The sequence below is a fragment of the Xenopus laevis genome, chromosome 4S, assembly GCF_017654675.1.
Source record: "Xenopus laevis strain J_2021 chromosome 4S, Xenopus_laevis_v10.1, whole genome shotgun sequence".
Taxonomy (NCBI): Eukaryota; Metazoa; Chordata; class Amphibia; order Anura; family Pipidae; genus Xenopus; species Xenopus laevis.
The window spans coordinates 113,311,565-113,332,938 of NC_054378.1; the positions used below are offsets into that span (position 1 = coordinate 113,311,565).

A 21,374-nucleotide genomic window follows, 5' to 3' on the forward strand; every position below is an offset into this window, starting at 1 on the left:
GGTTTGTGGTTAAAACTTTCTGTACTCATTGCCATGGACACTATAAATGTGACTGAATCTGCAATTCGATTACTACCTTGCAACGTGCAATAGTCCATGAATGTTTCTTCCAAGATATGTATGCATGTAACTCTTTTATATCAGTCATGTTGTTTATTATGTGTATTTTGTTTTTTAAAAAAAACGAAAAAATAAAGAATATATAAAAAAAAAAAAAACTATGGCTCTTTAGAAACAAGAAATAAGAAGTCCATTGTTTTAAGTGCCACAGATTTATATGTATATGTATGCTCCACCTCTCAACGGCAACAAAAACTTGTTATTTTTGAGGCACCAAGGGCCTTTAAAAGTGTGTGCTTGCTTGGAAAACAGAGAGAAGGCTTAGCTCTACTGATATTCTGTTTTGAGAGGAGTCGGTGGCTGAATGGCATTAGAGGACTTGCTCACATTACACATAATTCTACGAAGGCCTTTCACATAAGTCACAGTGGGTTTTTTGCGGGTTCTGGGACTGAACCTGCCAAGAGTCATTAAGGGCTGAGCTTCTGGCTGGCAGCTGAGATGCAGCTAAACACACAGCCTTCAGATAAGGACGGTTTTTGGTTCAGTATAAAGGTTTAAGTAAGAAAAGGGGAGGTAATTACTGGCACACACCACAGGCAAGGAAGTGTTAGAACCACAGTGAGGGCATTTCATAAACTTCTGTGTCCGAGCTTCACATTTATTGTTATGTTTTCAGTTAATATATAAACCTCTGATAACAGTCTCCCCTAGAACAAATCCTCCCCCATCCATTACAAATAAACTCCGCCTCCCAGAGTTTCCTGCCTGTGCTACAGATTTCTCTCAACAAAGATGGCGGCGTTTCACTAAGGAAAGACTGTTACTGTGCAGGCGCTTACCATTTCTGGTTTACAATAAAATGTGATTCGCAAAAACATTCTAATGGCACATTAGCCACCTGGACTGGAGCACGAGGACCTCACCATGCGCCCGAACAGACTAAGAAGAAACCTCGGTCACACCAAAATAATTCAGGATTTTCCCACAGGAAAGAGACATTTCTGAATTTCCAGAACTCCCACTGGGCTGCTCCTTCATGACAATGCCATTAGGGTTCCATCCCAAACGTGTGATTATAACAGTACAAAGCAGAGGATATGCCTTTAAGTAAATGCTGAATTTTAGAGTCCAACCCAGATTCTACATATTCTTGGATTTTGCAGTTGTTTTAAAGTCCCTTGATGTTCTAATGCATTCCATGGATTTAAGTTGGTTTTTCCACATTTTCCATCATAATTTTGTCCCATTTTTGTTAAAACCCTCTATTAGTTTTCCTGCATTTGTCTTATATGTTCTATAAGCACAGCGGCAAAATAATGTGGCCATAAAATAAGCCTTATCTTCATATAAACTGGATTCTCCCGCTTTCACTAGAGTCCAATTTCCCTTAAATAGTCTGAGGCTTGCAAAGTGATCCCATAAATTTACAGAAACTAAGATGCACAATGAGCCTGCAGCTCTCCAGCATAATGCACTTCCTCCCATTTAGATAAATGACTAATGCAACATGAATTGTAACACTCTCATTCAAATAACAGCAAGTCATCTTTATAACAAATTGCAAACACAATACTGGTTTTTAAAACAACAACTTTTAAAAGTATAGTTTAACCTTCACACGTCTTTGTATTCTATTCCATATACCTCTAAAACTGGGCTTGCAGAAAAAAAGTAAAGAAAAATATTGTTTTCCTAGCAAGAATAAAGAGGAATGTGCTAGTATGTGATGAATACATCATTATTAAAGGTAGAAAAAATTAGAAAAGCCTAAGGGATAGCAGGTATAGTAGGGAGAGATGGTGCCTATAGTAACAGTGGATAATAGTCTCTGGGAAGGGAGTGTGACTGTGGGATAGCAGGTATAGTAGAGAGAGATGGTGTCTATAGTAACAGTGGGATAATAGTCTCTGGGAAGGGACTGTGACTGTGGAATAGCAGGAATAGTAGGGAGAGATGGTGTCTATAGTAACAGTGGGATAATAGTCTCTGGGAAGGGAGTGTGACTGTGGGATAGCAGGTATAGTAGGGAGAGATGGTGCCTATAGTAACAGTGGGATAATAGTCTCTGGGAAGGGAGTGTGACTGTAGGATAGCAGGTATAGTAGGGAGAGATGGTGCCTATAGTAACAGTGGATAATAGTCTCTGGGAAGGGAGTGTAACTGTGGGATAGCAGGTATAGTAGGGAGAGATGGTGCCTATAGTAACAGTGGATAATAGTCTCTGGGAAGGGAGTGTGACTGTGGGATAGCAGGTATAGTAGGGAGAGGTGGTGCCTATAGTAACAGTGGGATAATAGTCTCTGGGAAGGGAGTGTGACTGTGGGATAGTTGGTATAGTAGGGAGAGACAGTGCCTATAGTAACAGTGGATAATAGTCTCTGGGAAGGGACTGTGACTATGGGTAGCAGGTATAGTAGGGAGAGATGGTGCCTATAGTAACAGTGGGATAATAGTCTCTGGTCAGGGAGTGTGGCTGTGGGATAGCAGGTATAGTAGGGAGAGATGGTGCCTATAGTAACAGTGGATAATAGTCTCTGGGAAGGGAGTGTGACTGTGGGATAGCAGGTATAGTAGGGAGAGATGGTGCCTATAGTAGCACTGGGATAATTGCCTTTGGGAAATGATAGCAGGTATAATAGGGAAGGCCATACTTACTTCAACTTTAGTTGTCAACTTGGCCCAAACAATATCTGGCCAAGGATTAGGCCATCAAGAACAAGAATATCTATTGACCAGGTTAAACAATTCCATCAGGGAAGGACTTCATTGTTTGTGTCTAGCTTTATACACCCCATCCTACCACCTTGAGCAAGCCTACCCCAAAGCCCCTCTAACTCTCATCTACAATCACCCTATTATCACTGTCTGCGCTTGGAAGATTTTAAACTGGTGATTTTGAGAAATCAGCAGCAGTTTTGACTTCATTAGTTGCCTAATCATAAACATCTAAGCAGGTACAAAGACAAAATATATGGGCATCATCGAATGTGAAAATGACCTACTTATGAAGTGCATGTCATATTTATCTATGCTTACAGCGCGCGCCGGAGGCTCATTTGCACATGCTCACGTGTTCCACAGCTCATATATTACTCACACACCATTAAGGCACAGAGAATAAAAGCCATTCGGTTACATTAGGTATTAAACGATTTATATTTTTTCTTTTTAATGTGTTTCTGCTCATTAACAGAGCACAGAAAACAAACAGATTAAGAAAGATTTCCAAGGAAGGTGACACACAGAATTGAACTAGCGCCGCTGATCATTTCTGGTCGTCATTTACCCCTCGGCCGTACCCTCATCCACCCAAGTTCCTGAAAGGCCTTCTGGGTTTCCCCTTTAGATATTTATGGATTTGCTTCCTGTTGTTGATTATAAACGTATTTTGGGATCTAAGAGGAGCTGCTCTTGCAGATATCAACACACACAATATGGAAAGCTTAGAGCAAACATAAAAATCATTGATTAACGATAAAAAGGCCTTTTAACATGACTAAATGTTTGAATTTCTGAGTGGCTGCCTTTTATCATTATTATTTATAGTTACTGCAGTCCGGTACTTCGGAGGCATTTCCATTGTAAGTAATTAAGTAACTTTCACTGCTATCTGGCCTCCTGGAATAATGAGGAGCAATGGAATGGTTTAGGAAGATTCTATATTCCAATATGGATTGTTTGGCAAGGTTTCCAAATGAGCAGATCTTTTCCCAATGTGCCCACCTTGTGGCGGATCAGGCTGATCCAACTGTTTGGCATGGCATCAGACCACATAAATGAGCTTATGCAGCCCTCACCCTAACTGGATTTTTAAACCTACCCAATTAATATCTGTAGGGTCGGACTGAAGGGGACCACCGGGGCTGCGGTCTCTGGGCCTGCCCTCCCTGATGCACCACACATGCGTGCACTGTGTTTTTGCCGTGACCGGCCCGAAGTAGTAGTGCAGGGAGCGGGTCTGGGCCAGTCATGGGATCCATGGGCCTTATAAGTACACAGTTTATTTGGGTCTATTTGTAGGATTCCTTAAGGCCTACGGCAGGCAGGGAATTACAACATCCACTGCCCTAGGGTGGAGAACAATGCAGTCCAAATGCTCTTGTCTGTCACACTCCTGATGTTAATTTGCAAATCAATTGCACACAGTGTACACTGCGTGTATTATTTTCTATTCCAAATGTTCATGACATTTTCCTTTCCCCCATGTTTGCTTTAGCTATTGACCTAAGCCCAGGCAAGAGGTAAATACTCACACTCAAATAGCCAACATGTTTGTGTATCATACACACATACACACTTGTGTCGTGTTAGCTTTTAGCTGCAGTATATACATCTGAAAACTTTCAGATGTTGCTGAACTACAATTCAACAAGACTGTGGCTGTAAGTGGGATAAAACCAACATCAAGAGTGATCAGCATGTCTGACATCCTTGCCCAAAAAATTAGCAAATCCAATTTTACTTTCAAGTAGGGATGCACCGAATCCAGGATTCGGTTCGGGATTCGGCCTTTTGCAGGAGGAGTCGGATTCGGCTGAATCCTTCTACCCAGCCGAACCAAATCCGAATCCTAATTTGCATATGAAATTTGGGGCGGGGAGGGAAATCGCGTGACCTTTTGTCACAAAACCAGGAAGTAAAAAATGTTTTCTATTACCACCCCTAATTTGAATATGCAAATTAGGATTCGGTATTCGGCTGAATCTTTCGTGAAGGATTCGGGGGGTTCGGCCGAATCCAAAATAGTGTATTCGGTGCCTCCCTACTTTCAAGTAACATCATTTAAAGGGACAGAATACCTTTAAACATATATATAGTGGAAGGCCTATGCAGAAATAGATATAGAGAATCTCTCTGTACAGGCAAGGAAAAACATACGGAGTTACATTACGGCAGGTCATGCCAATAAAAAAATGATAAAGGGATAATAAATATAAACAACTAAGGTACAATGACCCCTTAAATGTGTTTAAAAAATGTCATATCTATATTGTAACCTGTACCTTTGCTTTTATCCTTTAGAACCTAAACCCAGAGCCCCCATTAGTATTCCGGCAAACTCACATGCGCCACTTAAGTTGCAGAGCACAGGCAGCTTGTGGGAGAGCAGTGCTCTCTCTGGAATCGGGCAAATCAATAGTACAAGACTGCAGGGGGCGATGGGAGCAGGCTCCTCATGCCAAGTCAGAAGGGCAGCGTGCGGAGACTGACCACGCTCCAAAACACACACGTCACGCAGTGCACTCTGCATGATGCCGCAGCCCAAACAAAAGCAATAGGACAGACGTAGCTGAAAGCAAAAATCACTGCCCATAACCAAGGTTTTCTCTATTTATATCCCTTAAACTAGACGGTAAACCTGGGAGATAACTCACTCACATAGGATTATTCTCTGCACATCTCCATTTATATTTTTCAAGACGAAAGCGGCCATATTGCTTACAGGAATTTTTCATATACCCGGAAAGTAAAGTTCATGTATGTAAAAATACTATAGCCACTGTTCTACATCTACCTCATTACATTTCTCTGAACTACAAAGGTAGGGTTGCCACCTGGCCGGTAAAAATGATGGTTGATCCCAATGTTATTAGGGAAAAAAGATAAATATATAGGAAGGCCGGTATTCTTTTCCATAAAAGATGGCAACCCTATACAAAGGCCACATTCCTTTGGCAGGCAAAGTTTGGAACATATGGGTATCCTTGAGAGGACTAAAATCTCAGAGGAGCAGCAGCTATGGAAGATGGGGGGTTCAGACTGCATTTTCCTGCTTGATTATCCCTCGTGTACTGCAGCTCTGTGCAAAGAAATGCTACAAGCATCCAGGCAAGGTTTTAATTCAAATTGGAGAGTCGCAGAACAAACAATTTATTTAAAAAACAAAAAAAACATAAAAACAAAGCAAAAGGAGACTATTTGGAAATTGTTCATCTTTAGGTGAATATTAGATTCCATTATTCAGTCACACACACACTGTCTATAGGCTGACACACTGCATGAGCATCTCTCTCATCACATGCACTGTAATATGACGGAGGCCTATAGAGAATATTCTAAGAAGCCGTGATTAGATTTTCCTGAAAGGGGTTGTTTGGCATTTAATAGAAGCTGCTAATGGACAGGGGCTTGGGACAGAATTTCAGATAATTAAATCAAGGTCACGGCCTCCATTGAATTTGCGTGTTTGGAGACAGAAGGGAAATGCCACCATATGAGCTTCTGTTCATATTCACCTTCAACAGCTCCGACCAACTTGCTCCGTGCACCGGGCACATATTTGACATTTGTGAGGGACAGATGATCTAAAAATATGCCATACAAAGTAGCTATGGAGCAAATAAAATCCATATCTGCCCCACGGGCTGCCAGTTGAATAGCCCTGACCTAGAACATGTGCGGTTAATGATCCATAGCAGATACAGTTTCTCCCAATTAGCTTGGCACTTCACTTCAGTTTTACATAATACCCTATTATTAGCGATAGGTCTTTTTTTATTTTTAGATTTTATTCTTTTTGACTGTTAAACTAGTTCCTGGGGTCAGTGACCCCAACAGCAAAAAAAAAAAAAAAAAAGCCTGCGATTAAGGCCTGAACTTTTCAGCCTTTTATTCAAACCACTGTCTAATTGCTAGGGTAAACTGGACCGTAGAAACCAGATAACTGCAGAACAAAATCCAAAAAATGAAGACCAGTTGCAAATTGTCTCAAAATATCTCCATCCTACTAAAAGGGGTTGTTTAACCAACTAGTTGTTTTCTGATAGATCAACAAAAATAACTTTTTCCCTATTACTTTCTATTTTCTAAGCGTCACCGTTTTCTAATATTGAAGTGTAGTGTCTTTTTTCACCTTCTAAAGCAGCTCTGGGAAGGGGGGTCGCCGACCCTGTAAACTGTTCTAAATTGATACATTTAGTTGATACATTTGTTACCTTTGTCCATGGGTTTCATTACAGGCGGCTGTTAGAATTGATACAATAGTTACTAATACTCCAGAGATGCTGCTGAGAAATGTATCAACTCAATGTTGCAAAACTGTAACAGTTAAGAATCTGCACCTGAATTACTGAGATGCCAGACTGAAACACCAGAGACACCAACATTCAACTTTAAACTTAGATTTTGGAAAAACAGTAAAAAAATAAATAATTGGAAAGTAATTGAAAAAAGTCTATTTGTGGGGAACAATCTGAAAACAACTAAACTATAAAAAGTGTTTGGAAGGCGAACAACCCATTTAAAGGTATATTACACCATTAACAGCAGGCCAGATGCAGAGGGAAAGCAAGCCCTTCCCTGTCACTTTACAAGTCACTTAGTTTGGTCGTTAAACAGAGCACTTCATAAAGAGGATAATTCACTGGGGCTCCTTGTACAGACTAGTAAACAAGTTAAGCCCTAAGTATGGCAAGAAGCTGGCAGCAGCGTTTAACAGCCGGAACAGCAAAGGTCACAGTGGCTGAAAAGTATTTTACATAAATAAATACTCCAAATCTCTGGGATTACACAGAGTTTTGTAAGGGGGGGGGGTATAGATTATGTTGGAGGGCACAGAATGGTCCTGTTGACACTGTTTGCACTGAGATTGTGGCCCCCATCTCTAAACACCTAATACAAGAGCACATTGTTTGGAAAGGTCACTTGTCTGCTCTCCAAATCTCACTAAACCTACTATAATGCACTGTGGAATCCTCTATTAATTCCAGCAGTGCTCCCAAAATCTGACGCTTGCAGACTGGCCTGTGTGACTATAAACTGGCCTCTGGTGAGAAGTGTTAGGGCAGTGGCACATGAGGCTACTGGGGGAGATTCAATTAGCAGGATGGTACTCGGATCCTTTCGGATTTCTGAAGTCGCCCCAAGTTTCCTCGTGACTTCAGAAAACGAAGCGTTCCGAGTGCCATCCCGCCGGTGATTTACATTCTACTCGGTGGGAAGGCATGTAGGGGAGATCACCCAATAAACAGGTGATTTGTCTCTGGTCAACTAATCTCCCTCAGTAGCCCTTAGGGACACTATATGTAGCCTGACCGGTATTTTACCGGCCTACCGTTAAAAATGATGGCTGATCCCAGTGTTATTAATAGGGAAAAAAGATAAATATATAGGAAGGCAGGTATTTTTTTCCAGAAAAGGTGGCAACCCTATATGTAGCAATGGGAAGAGTCGCCAAGGTATTAGCAGTACACTTGCTTCCTCTACCTTGCTAAGCTTTCTTATCTCAGTCAGTCTGCCGATTAAGGTGGCCATAGACGCACAGAAAATATCGTACGATATTCGGTGCGTGTATGGTGGGAAAAGAGCCGACCGATATCGGCAGAAGACTTGAATATCGGTCGGCTCGTTGATCGGGCAGGACAGAAAATTTTGATCGGGTGCCATCAGCCATTATTAGTGCTGAATCAGATACAGGTAGAATTCTATTGTATCTACCTGTATATCGGACAATTCAGCTCTACACGTGTGTATTGAAACGAACGATCTTTCTTGGAAAGAAAAGATCGTAATTCTTACGACTATGGCCACCTTTTGGCCAAAACCCCACCATGAAATGTGTTAGTTGTGAGCAAATGTGCCCAATAGTAGCCTGTAGATTGGTTGTCAAGTGTAGAAAGAATCATTACAGAATCCATAAAGCATAACATTTCATTACACTTCCATATGCAGTCACAAAGGCGGCTATTACTTTAAAAATATATAAAATTCTGGGTTGTTTTTTTTCCCCCATCTTATCAGCCATTCTATATTCTCCAGGCACAAAGACAAACATAAGAATTTGAGTGTGTCCCTTTAACCAGAGTCATTCCGGGCTGCACTGTGCTTAGGGAAAATAAACAGAGGGAGAAAAGAGGGGGGGGAGAAATAAAGGGAGACGCAGGGAGACAAAGCATGAGGAACGAGGAGGCAGCCCCACGGAGAGAAACAGAGGAGTAAGCAGCCCAGTTTCCCATCTAAATGTCCTATTGGCCCCTCTCCAGTTGTTTTCTCAGTCTCCAGTTAGAGACATGACAGCCCCTGGTGATTGATTAATGTCCCAAGCAGCTTAAATGTGTGAAGAGACATTTGTTTAGAACATAATGCCCGTATTATACCCAGGCTGGCTCTGTCCTGGCAGCCCCACATCATCTTTCAGCAGCCCCAGTGCACAGCCAAGCAGGCAGACGTGTTTACCTGCCGGGGGGCACAGTCTGCAATTTAATTCTTACAAAGGGGAGATGCCTAGCAGCCCAATAAAAACCACTGCAGCCTCATAAACATACAAGGGTAGGGTGCGCCAAGTGAGGGTGCCAGATTTCTGCTTGTGCAATTGACTAGTAAAGAATAATCATTAAGCGGCATTAAAGGGCCAGAACCATAGAGCACAACGTGGGGCGTTTCAGGTGTACTTGCTGCCATGTCTTAACAGATGCCCAAACACTGACACCCACTATACATTAACTATATCTAGGGTTGCCACCTTTTCTAGAAAAAAAATTACTGGCCGGTGGGGGGGCGGGAAGAAAAGAGGGCGGTCTGTGATGTAAAAGGGGGTGGGGTCACAAACAGTGCCACAAAAGGGGCGAGGCAACACGCGAGATGGACAGAAACCTGAAGAAGAAGAAGGAAAAAAAAGGTAAGTACTGAGTTAATTGGGTTACCCGGCCTTGGCAGATGTTTTACCGGCTAGCCCGGTAAAATACCGGCCGGGTGGCAAACCTAACTATATCTTAGGCTGTTCCACGTGGCCCTACTAACACAAATACACACACATAAAGCAGAATAGGCGGCTTATGGGAGGTTACAAGGAACAACGACAAAGTTAGGAAAGGCTGAAACTATGAACCTTAAAGCTTGGTGAACTAAACAAGAAGGGATACGGTTATGGGGGGATTTTTTTTTTTTAACGCATCAGTTAATAGTGCTGCTCCATCAGAATTCTGCACTGAAATCCATTTCTTAAAAGAGCAAACAGATTTTTTTATGTTTCATTTTGAAATCTGACATGGGGCTAGACATATTGTCAGTTTCCCAGCTGCCCCCAGTCATGTGACTTGATAAACTTCAGGCACTCTTTACTGCAAGTTTGAGTGTTATCAACCCCTCCCTTCACCCCCCCCCCAACAACAGAACAATTGAAAGGTAACCAGATAGCAGCTCCCTAACACAAGATAACAGCTGCCTGGTAGATCTAAGAACAGCACTCAATAGTAAAATCCAGGTCCCACTGAGACACCCTCAGTTACATTGAGTAGGAGAAACAACAGCCTGCCAGAAAGCAGTTGCATCCTGGCTCTTTTTGAAAGCACATGACCAGGAAACATTACCTGAGACAGCTGCCTACACACCAATATTACAACCATATAGAGTATTATTAACCGAGTTTGTGTCCTCAGAGGGAAAAAAAAAAAAAAGCAATTGATTGCTCAGTGTCACTTCCCCACCACTGGAGATTCTCATCTTTCTGCAGACACTGAGCGCCTCTGGAGATGGCTGCAGCCACAGGAGAAGGATATTACACAGCCTCTCCAGGACTATCACATATCTGATGAGGCAGCAACTACTTCTTCCGCCAGAGTCATGGCCTATGCTGGCAGTCACCCAGCACAAGCCACTGCATCATAAGGGGGGGTCAGGAGGGCAACCCATCATCCAGCAAAAAGTAATTACTTGGGGAGACTAGAGACGGCTACGGAGGCAACTGAAGGTCCTAAAGATGATGTTGCCCTGCACTAGTTCAACAGCATCTCTCCATGGCTGACACTTGACCTTTCTAAGTATTTAGGTCCAGCTTATTGTGTGCACAGAACATTGTTTCTTTGCAAACAGGTGCTGCCATATTGGTTGCCACAGTCAAAATAAAAATAAGAAGAAAATCTATCCCTGACCAGCAGAGGTTCAATTTGAGGCCTACATAAAACTCCAGTCCGGGTGCAATCCATGTGACAGCTCTCACTTGCACGTTGGGCAAATAATGAAGGGAAATATACTGTGCAAGCAAAGGCACTATTTCCTTTACACTAAGGGGCCGATTTGCTAACAATCGAATTTCTATTTTTTAAGAATCTTAAAAAAATTGGTATTTTTCCTATATTTCTTAAAACTTGAAGAATTCGAGGTATATTAAGTGTAAAAAAACCATGAAAACCTCTGCTCATAAATAGATCTCTATTTAAAAGGTAATTGCAACATGGGCAAGAAACCCACACAGTGACTCAGTCCTGAGCAAGAGGACCTAGAAGTCCAGTCAGCAGGTTTTAAGTTTTCTTCCACAGGCAGACCACAAGGGTTAAAGGAACAGCACTGCCAAAAAAGGAAAGTCTTTTTAAGTAATAAAAATATTAGGTACAGTTGTGCTGCACGCACTGGTAAAACTGGTGTTTTTGCTTCAGAAACTCTATAATAGTCTATATAAACAAGCTGCTGTGTAGCCATGGGGGCAGCCATTCAAAGCTGAAAAAGGAGAAAAGGCAAAGGATACACAGCAGATAACAGATAAGCTCTGTAGTATACAATGGGATTCTTCAGAACTTATCTACTGTATATCCTGTGCTTGAATGGCTGCCCCCATGGCTACACAGCAGCTTGTTTATATAAACTATAGTTGTGTTTCTGAAGCAAACGCACCAGTTTTACCAGTGAAGGGCAGCAATACATTATTTTGTCATTCTGTTAAAACACTTTAATTTTTTGGTGTTACTGTTCCTTTAGGGCAGAGACACATGCTCAGATTCGGGGAGATTAGTCACCCAGCGGCAAATTTCCTCTTCTTCGGGGTGACTAATCTCCCTCCGAACTGCCTTCCCGCCGGATAGAATGTAAATCACAGGCGGGGTGGCACTCGGAGCAATTCGTTTTCCGAAGTTACCTCACGAGGAAACTTCGGGTGACTTCGGAAACGAATCCGTCCGAGTGCCATCCCTTCTAGCCGGCGGGAAGGCAGTTCTGGGAGATTAGTCGCCCCGAAGAAGAGGCGAGTTGTCGCCGGGCGACTAATCTCCCCGAATCGGAGCGTGTGTCTCTCTGCCCTTAAAGATCAGCCAAGGAGCGGAGGTGGAGGGGACAATAAGACAAGGGAGTCTCTGTGTTCCAGAGAAGAACAACAAGGCAAAAGTAATTATCAGAGTCCTATCCCTCTTAATTGAAAGTATCAGTCTCCACCTCTCTTTCGCCATGGACCTCACCTTGTCCCCCTACTCTGCCCCCACAGCTCAGGTGCTCTAAAGGGCTATTAGAAATCTGCTATTTGGAGTTCAATAGCAGCAGCAAACAGGATGGAATGATTGTAGAAATGCAAGAGCCGTCACTGTGAATGACATTAGATCACTTATTGATCCTGCAGCCAACTCCACCTCCATCCTAAAGACAATACATATACATTATGGTACCCACAGAGGATGGGAATACATACAGATCAGAAGAAGCTCCTCATATCTGGAGGCATATACATGGTGTTCATTTGCACAAACGTTCAGATTATTAACTCACAGGCGATTCTAGAGAGCTACAAAAATCCTCAGAGTTGACAGGCTTTTTATGTGCTCCAATTAGATTATAAACTCTACAGGGAAGGGACCTCACCTTCCGATGCTTATTTTTCATAACCGCAATACCATAAAAAATTTCTTTTTAGGGTATTGTTTGCCCTGTCTATTCTTTTAATAGGTTGTTTGAAATATATGTACCCCTTATTGTAAAATATAAGGATATTAGAGTACCATCACCATAAGAGCTTTTAAATGGATACCGGAACTCCAAGGGGAGATTTGGTAAATGCATCATATATACTTGTTAGTTAACCCCACTGAATGGAAGAGTTGGACAGCAAAGTCTTGCTAATGCAATAGTACAGGTATGGGATCTGTTATCTGGAAACCTGTTATCAGGAAAGCTCTGAATTACGGAAAGGACGACTCTCGTATACTTCATTATAATCAAATAATCTAAATTTTTCAAAATGATTTCCTTTTTCTTTGTAGTAATAAAACAGCACATTGTACTTGATCCAAACTAAGATATAATCAATCCTTATTAGAAGTAAAATCAACATATTGGGGTTATTTAATGTTTAAATGGTTTAAGGTGTGATTTAGAGAAAGATCTGTTATCCAGAAAACCCCAGGTCCCGAGCATTCTGGATAACAGGTCCTATACCTGTACAGTGGCGATATAATGGCTCAAAGGCTTTCTGCCCATTTGCAAAATTAGAAATGAGACAATGGGACAGTGAATTTGTTAGGCTGGGAGAAGTTTAATTGGTCATGGACAACAATAACTGCCCTAATTTTGCTTTTGCAATAGTACAAGTATTGGACTTGTTATCCAGAATGCTCGTGACCTGGGGTTTTCCGAATAATGGATCTTTCCTTAATTTGGATCTTCATACCTGAAGTCTACTAGAAAATCATGTAAACATAAAATAAACCCAACAGGCTGGTTTTGCTTCCAATGAGGATTAATTATATCTTAGTTGGGATCAAGTACAAGCTACGGTTTTATTATTACAGAGAAAAAGGAAATCATTTTTAAAAATGTGGACTTGGATAAAATGGAGATGGAGACGGAGATGACCTGGGTAATGTGTTTTCTGGACAATGGATCCCATAACTGCTGCATTTTCCATGGTGCATTTTCCACCAGGCTCAACTCGCCAGGTGGTCCACTTCAAAAAGGGTATTGGAGTTTGTTTTAGATTTCAGTGGCTGGAGGTAGAGATAAGATACCCTTCATCATAAAAATCACGGGATTTATCTGCATAGAGAATTGTAGTATAGAAGCCATTGCTCATAATTATCCTGCAGGGAGACCTCAAGCAATGAGAGAGGGGTGCTGTGCACAATGGGACCACACAAGGCCTTCCAGGGTGCTACTCTCCAAAACTCCTATGTTCAACGCCGAAATGAGCTTAGTCGTCCTTGTCCCCTGCTGAGCCATCTCCAGCATGAGCAGGAGAGGAAGGGGTCGGACAATTATTTCCATCCTCAGTGTGCATTCCTAAAGCCTCTCTCAGCTGAGTTAAATGCCAGATCTATATTGAGATTCCGCCTTCCTGCTATGCACAGGCTTCCTGGTGATAAGCTGCACACATGTGCCGGAGACGCCTCAGCCCCGCGCCTGATTCACTGCAGGGCGCCTTAACCCCATTGCCGCTCTTTCCAAACATTCAAATTGCCGACTTTGGGATAAAAAGGGCCGATAATTAGAGTATTTGTTTATAGTGATGTTTTTAGTCTCACCAAGGGTGACAATGTATTCGGTGGCACCTAGAATGGTATCACATTCACAATTACAGCAATGCTTGTGAAGCCGTACGAACACAAACAAAGCTAATTTGGGGTGATCAACTCTACTGATGGAATATCCAGCTATCATTGAGAAGAAACAGCAGTTGCATGAAAGGAGAGGAGGAAAAGTAAAATGTGGCAGTAGAGAAGAAACATTACTGGCAGTTGGGTTACACTGCAACAGTGTAATTGTTACAGCATCAAAGGAAACCAAGGACAAGAAAATCATTTCAGGAAATCCATCCACACCCTGAAATGACTTTGCAACACCAGTGGCATAGCAACAGAGGTCTCAGCAGGTCATAATGACACCAGGACTGCCTAAATGCAAGCTGCAACCATTGTGACGTCATACCCCATACTGCTGGCAAGTCAGAGTGGGCATGGGAAATGGGGAGGGTGGGGCTCGTATAAATGAGTAATTTTAGTGAGTTCTATGAATAAACACACAAGCATACCTGTTCAACAGGTAGCAAAGAACAAGGGGCTATGTACCACAACTAGGGTTGCCACCGACTGGTATTTTACCGGCCTAGCCGGTAAAACACCTGCCAAGGCAGGGGCCGGTATTAGAAATTTACTGGCAATGTAGCTGCGGTAAATGTAGCTGCGGTAAATTTGTAATACCCTTAAAAAGACCCCTCGGCCCGCCCCCAATCACCTGTAAAACTTAACTGAAATCCGTCCTGAAATCCCAATGCCGCGGTCCCGCCCCCTTTTGTGTCACAGCCCGCCCCTTTTGTCATCACGTCCCACCCCTTTTTTTCCCGCCCCCCCCACCAGCCGGTAATGCATTTAGGAAAAGGTGGCAACCCTAACCACAACCCAGCTCTGAGTTTGGGGGCTGCAAGAAGGTTCAGGTCGAGCCGACTGTTCCATTAAGTCACTTTAGTTCTAGGAATTGTGACAGAAAAACATATGAAACATATAATATCCATTGAGAATAGGAATGGAAACACACAGTTTTTTTCGGGACAATTTGCAAAGATGTCCTGATCCTGTGATTTCTCACTAATACATACATGGGATTGGTTATCTGGAAATCCGTTATCCAGAAAGTTCCGAATTACGGGAAGGCCATCTCCCATTGAGTCGATTTTAATCACATAATTTCAATATTAAATTATTATTTTCCATTTCTCTTTAATAATAAAACAGTACCTTGTACTTGATCTAAAACTAAGATATAATTAAGCCTAACTATAGGCAAAACAGAAAGACCCCTTATCTGGAAATCTCCAGGTCCCGATCTCTCTGGATAAGAGGTCCCCTACCTGTAATTTCAAAAGACAAACTTTTCCTATTTTGAAGAATTACCTTTACTTATTACTCGTATGTCTAATGTTAAAGCCTCTGCTGAGGCAAGCGATGTGCAGCTCCAACTAATATTTATAACTGTAAATATGCAGTAAAAAAGAAGTTTTGCTCATATAAGCGGTGTATTAAATGAACAAACATCTACATTTCCCTGGGATATTTTCCCTTTTACATAGAATTGATCACTCTATCCGGTGTTGTTATAAGTCTTCATGGGCTCACTCATATTCTATGCAGGAAAGGGGTGTATTCTCCAAACCAGACACAGAATATTACACAGACAAGTGAACAAAAAGGGTTGTCAGCTTTTTTTAAAAAAAAAAACAAAAACTTTTATCTCTTTTTTTTTTTAGCAGGAGCGATAAAGGCATTGTTCTGTCGATCTCAAAACTGTCAGGGGGAAGAACGAGAAGTGACAGACGGCGTCTGCATCGACAGCTTCCCCGTTACATCCCAGATCTGATTAGTGGAGACGCCAAGTGTCATTCACCTTAAATCTTGACATTTTTTGTACGGATATTTGGGGTTATATAGGAATACTAAAAAGCATATTCAGAAATAAGCCGTCTTGGGTATCTAGTGATGCTGATAGAGTAAGACAGAGTAACCATCTCTTACATTTTAAAGAACAGAATAGCTGCACATACAGCCATACACAATCAGTGTCCATTCATGCACAAGTTTCACTGATCTCACATTGGGTAACACTATGGTTAAACACAAATTTAGTTTTTCTTTCCAGGTTAAACAAGGTTCCTCATAGAGCAATAACAGAAATGTCAGGCTGGTTCCAGCGATCAAACAACAGCAACTTCAATCATCCCCAGCCAGTGACTAATTGTGAATGCTCAATATTCTCCTTACTATCATATCATGGCATTGGGACTACTGGTTTTCACACCAAAGTTCTCCCAAAGATAGAAATCAATAAAACATGACTCTAAAAACATCTGCCGCCATATGAATAAGACAACCCCAAAAGTGATCCCCAACACAGATCACAACGGGCTCCCCGTGGGAATGTGCAACGCTGCTCCTTACCTTCTTCATTCGCCCACTGCGGGTTCCAGCGAATACAACGGTGTGCCCCCGATAATCATAGGCAGCTACGGACGTCATTCCGTCTTCTTTGTCCAGGAACAGCGGTGTCCCTTCTATGGTGACTGTCCCCCCAAGCGGCTGGTTAAAATCCTGTCCGCAGAAATTGTCGTCGATCTGAAGAGGCTGTGAGGGAACAGAGAAGACAGAAGTATAGAACATTTTCATTACTGGTAAAATGCTAGACAATATTGTTATCAGTCCATGTCAGCACTGCTCATATGGGTCTCATACAGTATATAATACACAAAAGCCATGAATATCCTGTAAATTATATCCTTACAGCGCCGTTTCTGGGGAAGGAGCCGCCTGAGGCGGCTCCTGCATTGCCGCCCCCGCACCGACTTACCTGTCGGCGAGGGGAGGCAGGAAAACGATTGCGGAGAGCGCAATTGCGCTCTCTCGCAATAGCGCAGCCGAATTTCCGGTTTAAAAACCGGAAATTCGGCTCTTAAAGGTGCAGGAGCGGCTTTTTGCCGCCCCTGGAATCCTGTCTGGCGCTGCCGCCTGAGGCGAGCGGCTCAGCTCGCCTCATTGGCGGAGCGCCCCTGTATCCTTATAAACGGTGAGTTCTGATGTCATCAGTTATAAACGGTGAGTTCTGATGTCATTTCTGTCACATGACTCATTGAAATTTGTGTATTATAATAAATAAAATATGTAAAATATGAGGATATTAGAAGTTACCTCGGAGTTCCATGACCTGTATATATGGTCATGAAACTCCTCGGTAACTTATAATATCCCTATATTTTACAAAAGGGGGTACTTTATTCACTATATATAAGGGGTTGCAGGTTAAACATTACTTTTATCATTTAATGAGTAATGTATCCATGTTGAATCATAGAGTTTCAATTGAAGTAGACTCTCGCACACCCGTTGTACAGGTATATAGCTTTGCTCGGTGCACAGTGAATGGAGGATACGGTAACCTCCCAGTAACTGAATTGAAAGACCACACTAGCATGCTTGACAGAGGGGTGGAGCCCCGAAACGTTGCACCACCGCAGTAAAAACCTTTGCAAGGGCGTGTGCTAGTGTGGTCTTTCGATTGAATCATAGAGTTGCCATTCCAGGGTGGATTTCAGAACGAAAAATGGCCCCCCGAAATCCGCCGTGTCTACCTACACCCAAGCAGAGACCATGTTTTCAGGTGCTAGAAGAACAGGAGCAATAGATTTTCGGGGGGGTTTCTCTGCAGGCCACAGTGGCCCTAGTCTTACTATGCTGGATAACCATGGATCAGCACATTGGAGTCTCTGCAAATCAACACATCTCTTTCATGCAGCACATTTTTTTTTTTTTTTTTAACTTACAAAGCATCAACATGCAGCTGTACAATTAGGAGCAAAGCACAGAACAGATAAGCATCATTAAAACGGCAATTCAATTGATCTATAAAGGAGATAAAGGCAAAATGTGAATGTTTTTCAATTGGAAACTGCTACCAAATCGGAAGAGACAATTTCAAATTTTTTTAGGTTCTGTTTCATTACATTTCCAATCTGCGCTGTAATTTTTTTTTTTTTTTTTCAAGAAACAATTTTATCTGGATCAGCATCAGCCTCGGCTGTTCTTTAGCAACAACAGCCTTTGTCAGCATTCATTGGTCTTGCCATGTCTGGGACAGGATAATGTTGGCCTCATGGAGTCAGATCTCACCAAGGGTTGACTGTTTAGGGCAGTAGCAGTTAGGAAGGGATGTTTAGGAGGGCTTCAACAGTCAGGGGGTTATTTATCAAAATCGAATATATCGGAGTATTTTCTGAAAACAACTCTGAGCAAATCTGCACAGGTTTTTTTTTCTCCCTTATTTATTAATACATTTTTCTGAAACTTTCCTGTGCGGGGAAAAAACTAGAAAAAATCGTGAACAAATCGAACCGTATTAATTTTTTTCAGATTTTTACCCGAAAACAACAACATCTTTGGATTATTGCACGGAACCCAGCGCAGCTCAGGATATCTTTGGGACTTCTCCTATTGACTTCTACATGAACTCGGTAGGTGTGAGTCAAGCTGGCCTTAGATGCAAAGATTTGATGGGATGAATCTCCGTTAGTATGATTTTTGGAAGTGTCCGCCATTTTTTGTGAGATGGTGATCGGTCGTTCAGACGATCGGACAGGTTAGAAGGTTTCTGTCGGCTACCGATAATATCTCTGCATGTATTGCCGATCTGACGATATCAGTGGGAGACTGTCACCAGCTTTTGTTGGACAAAAGTTTCGTACAATTGCTGTCAGGGGCAGAACATCGGCTGATCTGTTCTTTTACTTCTCTACCCTCGGGGTTTAATAAATTTAGTTTTTTTCCCCACTTTCCACTTTTTGTTTTTCAGATTTTACAGTAAAAAAAACCTAACATTTTTCTTGTTTTTGGTATTCTGTCTTTAATAAATAACCCCCTAACAGTTCATATCACAGTTGACCCACTTCAGTTGTTGGTCAAGTACAAATTTCAGCTTATCAAAGGCTGGGAATTCTAGTCCAACAACTGAAGGGGGCAAAGTCCTACTTATATTATACCACTTTCAGCTTTGTCTATACCATGGGCAATAATGTTGCCCCGTTGCTACTAAATGAGGACATGCAATAATAATAATTGCCTACCGTAATAATAACCCACACCAAAAATTACAATACTTTGCCGGATTAAGTTTCTGCAGGGCCACGTGTTCCACTTCTATTGCTCTAATTAATATCATTGGGTGCTTTGTACTGTCCCTTCCCAGCTCTGATACAATGGCATTCTCAGTAGAAGGATGAAATTGGAATGGCTTCCTCATTCTCTTCCCTTCCACCACAGGAGCTCTTCCAACACTCTCCAGCTGCTCCGCCACAGGCCTTGGCTAATATTTATCACGGGCACGGCTGCCTCGGAGCTCAAGGCCTGTGTATTCAACGTCAGTTTAAAGCTCAGTTTCAGCACAAAATGTTTAATATTGCCACATTAAACCCTGAAATTTCAAAAGTAAAACAAAATACATTGTGGTGTATTGTGAGCAAAGGTTTTACAGGTCCAACCCATGAATCCATGTATGTCTATCGTCTCCTGTCTATCGCACCTCAATTTGCAATGCAGATGAGCGGCACGCTGCAGGCTGGCTGGTGATAATCCAAGCATCCATCCTGCCATTAAGTGCTCTGTCGACTGTATTAATACTAGGACACCGGCGGGAACGACTTTGGTAGACTGGTTGTATAAATCACCCCCCACATGCACTAAGGAAACTCTGATTGAGGTGATTATGCACAGGGCACACCATGCAAGCCAAAACACATTACTATTAGGCACCAGAAAGGGTTTATACCGGGTGAAAGCTCACAAGCCGATCGCTTGTTATAAGTTAATGCAGGGGTCCCCAACCTTTTTTATCCGTGAGCCACATCCAATTGCAAAAAGAATTGGGGAGCAGCACAAGCATGAAAAAAGTTGGTACAAAATAAGGACTGTGATTGGCTATTTGGTAGCCCCTGTGCTGCCTACAGGTTCTGTTTGACAGTACATCTGGTTTTATGCAACCAAAACTTGCCTCCAAGCCAAGAATTCAAAAATATGCACCTGCTTTGAGGCCACTAGGAGTAACAGCCAAGGGGTTGCTGTGTATCCTGTGCCTTTTCTCCCTTTTCATCTTAATGGCTGCCCCCATGGCTACACAGCAGCTTGTTTATATAAACTATAGCAGCATTTCTGAAGCAAAAACACCAGTTTTATCAATGCAGGGCAACAGTACATTTTAGTTACTATAGAACACTTTTCTTTTTTGGTGTTATTGTTGCTTTAAGTTGGCCATAGACGCAAACATTTTCGTTTCATGCGATTTTCAGACCATGTGTGGAGCGTACCGACATTTTTCGTGCCATGGCGATCGGTCATTCAGTCGATCGGACAGGTTAGAAGATTTTTCGGCTACTGATAATATCTCTGCATGTATTGCTTATCTGACGATATCAATGGGTGACTGTCACTGCTATTTGTCAGCCATAATTTTCATTCGATTGCTGTCAGGGGCAGAACATCGTCTGACTTGTTCTTTTACTACTTTATTTGATCTCAATGGATAGTGGCAGGTCTGGAGATTGCACCGCACGATCGTTCGTCCGATATTGACGGAATATCTGCATGTCTATAGCCAGCTTTAGTGTATTTCCCCTTAAAATGGTGCAGATCTCAGCCCCAATAATGGCACACAGCATGCATTCAGCAGGGTATTACCCCCTGCAAATCTCTACTTACATTTATGGGAAAAGCCTTATTACACAAAAATGTATTTTTCCTGTGTCTCCCACCTTTGTATCCAGGGAATACTCTTATCTATTTGGGAGGAAATGAACAGAAAAATGATAGTGGAGTCCAGTTGGCTGGATATAGACCTCATAGGTTTCTATGTTCTCATAAAGGTGATGTTCATAAGAAACAAATAATGAATTGATTCATTGGTGACTGTTTAACCCCTTTAAAACAGAGATTTGTGGGAGCTCTACACAGGTGGGGGCGCTGTATAACCGAACAAGCAGTCGTCACCGAGTTTATAAATAAGGCGGCAGATATCTAGGTAATTCTGTGTATAAAGAGATAAATGTGCAGTATGCAAGCTCTCACAGCCCAGAGACTGGGCACAATCCT

The 21,374-nt window shown here is 42.2% G+C and overlaps 1 protein-coding gene across 1 annotated transcript in view; it reads right to left on the reverse strand.

Annotated features, from left to right (window-relative positions):
* plxna1.S (plexin A1 S homeolog) overlaps window positions 1–21,374 on the reverse strand; it is a gene marked incomplete at its 5' end in the record, with an annotated part of 250,346 nt that overhangs the window by 179,690 nt on the left and 49,282 nt on the right. The window contains 1 exon segment of the mRNA NM_001094988.1: window positions 16,686–16,868. Within this exon segment, the coding sequence (NP_001088457.1) occupies window positions 16,686–16,868 (183 nt within the window).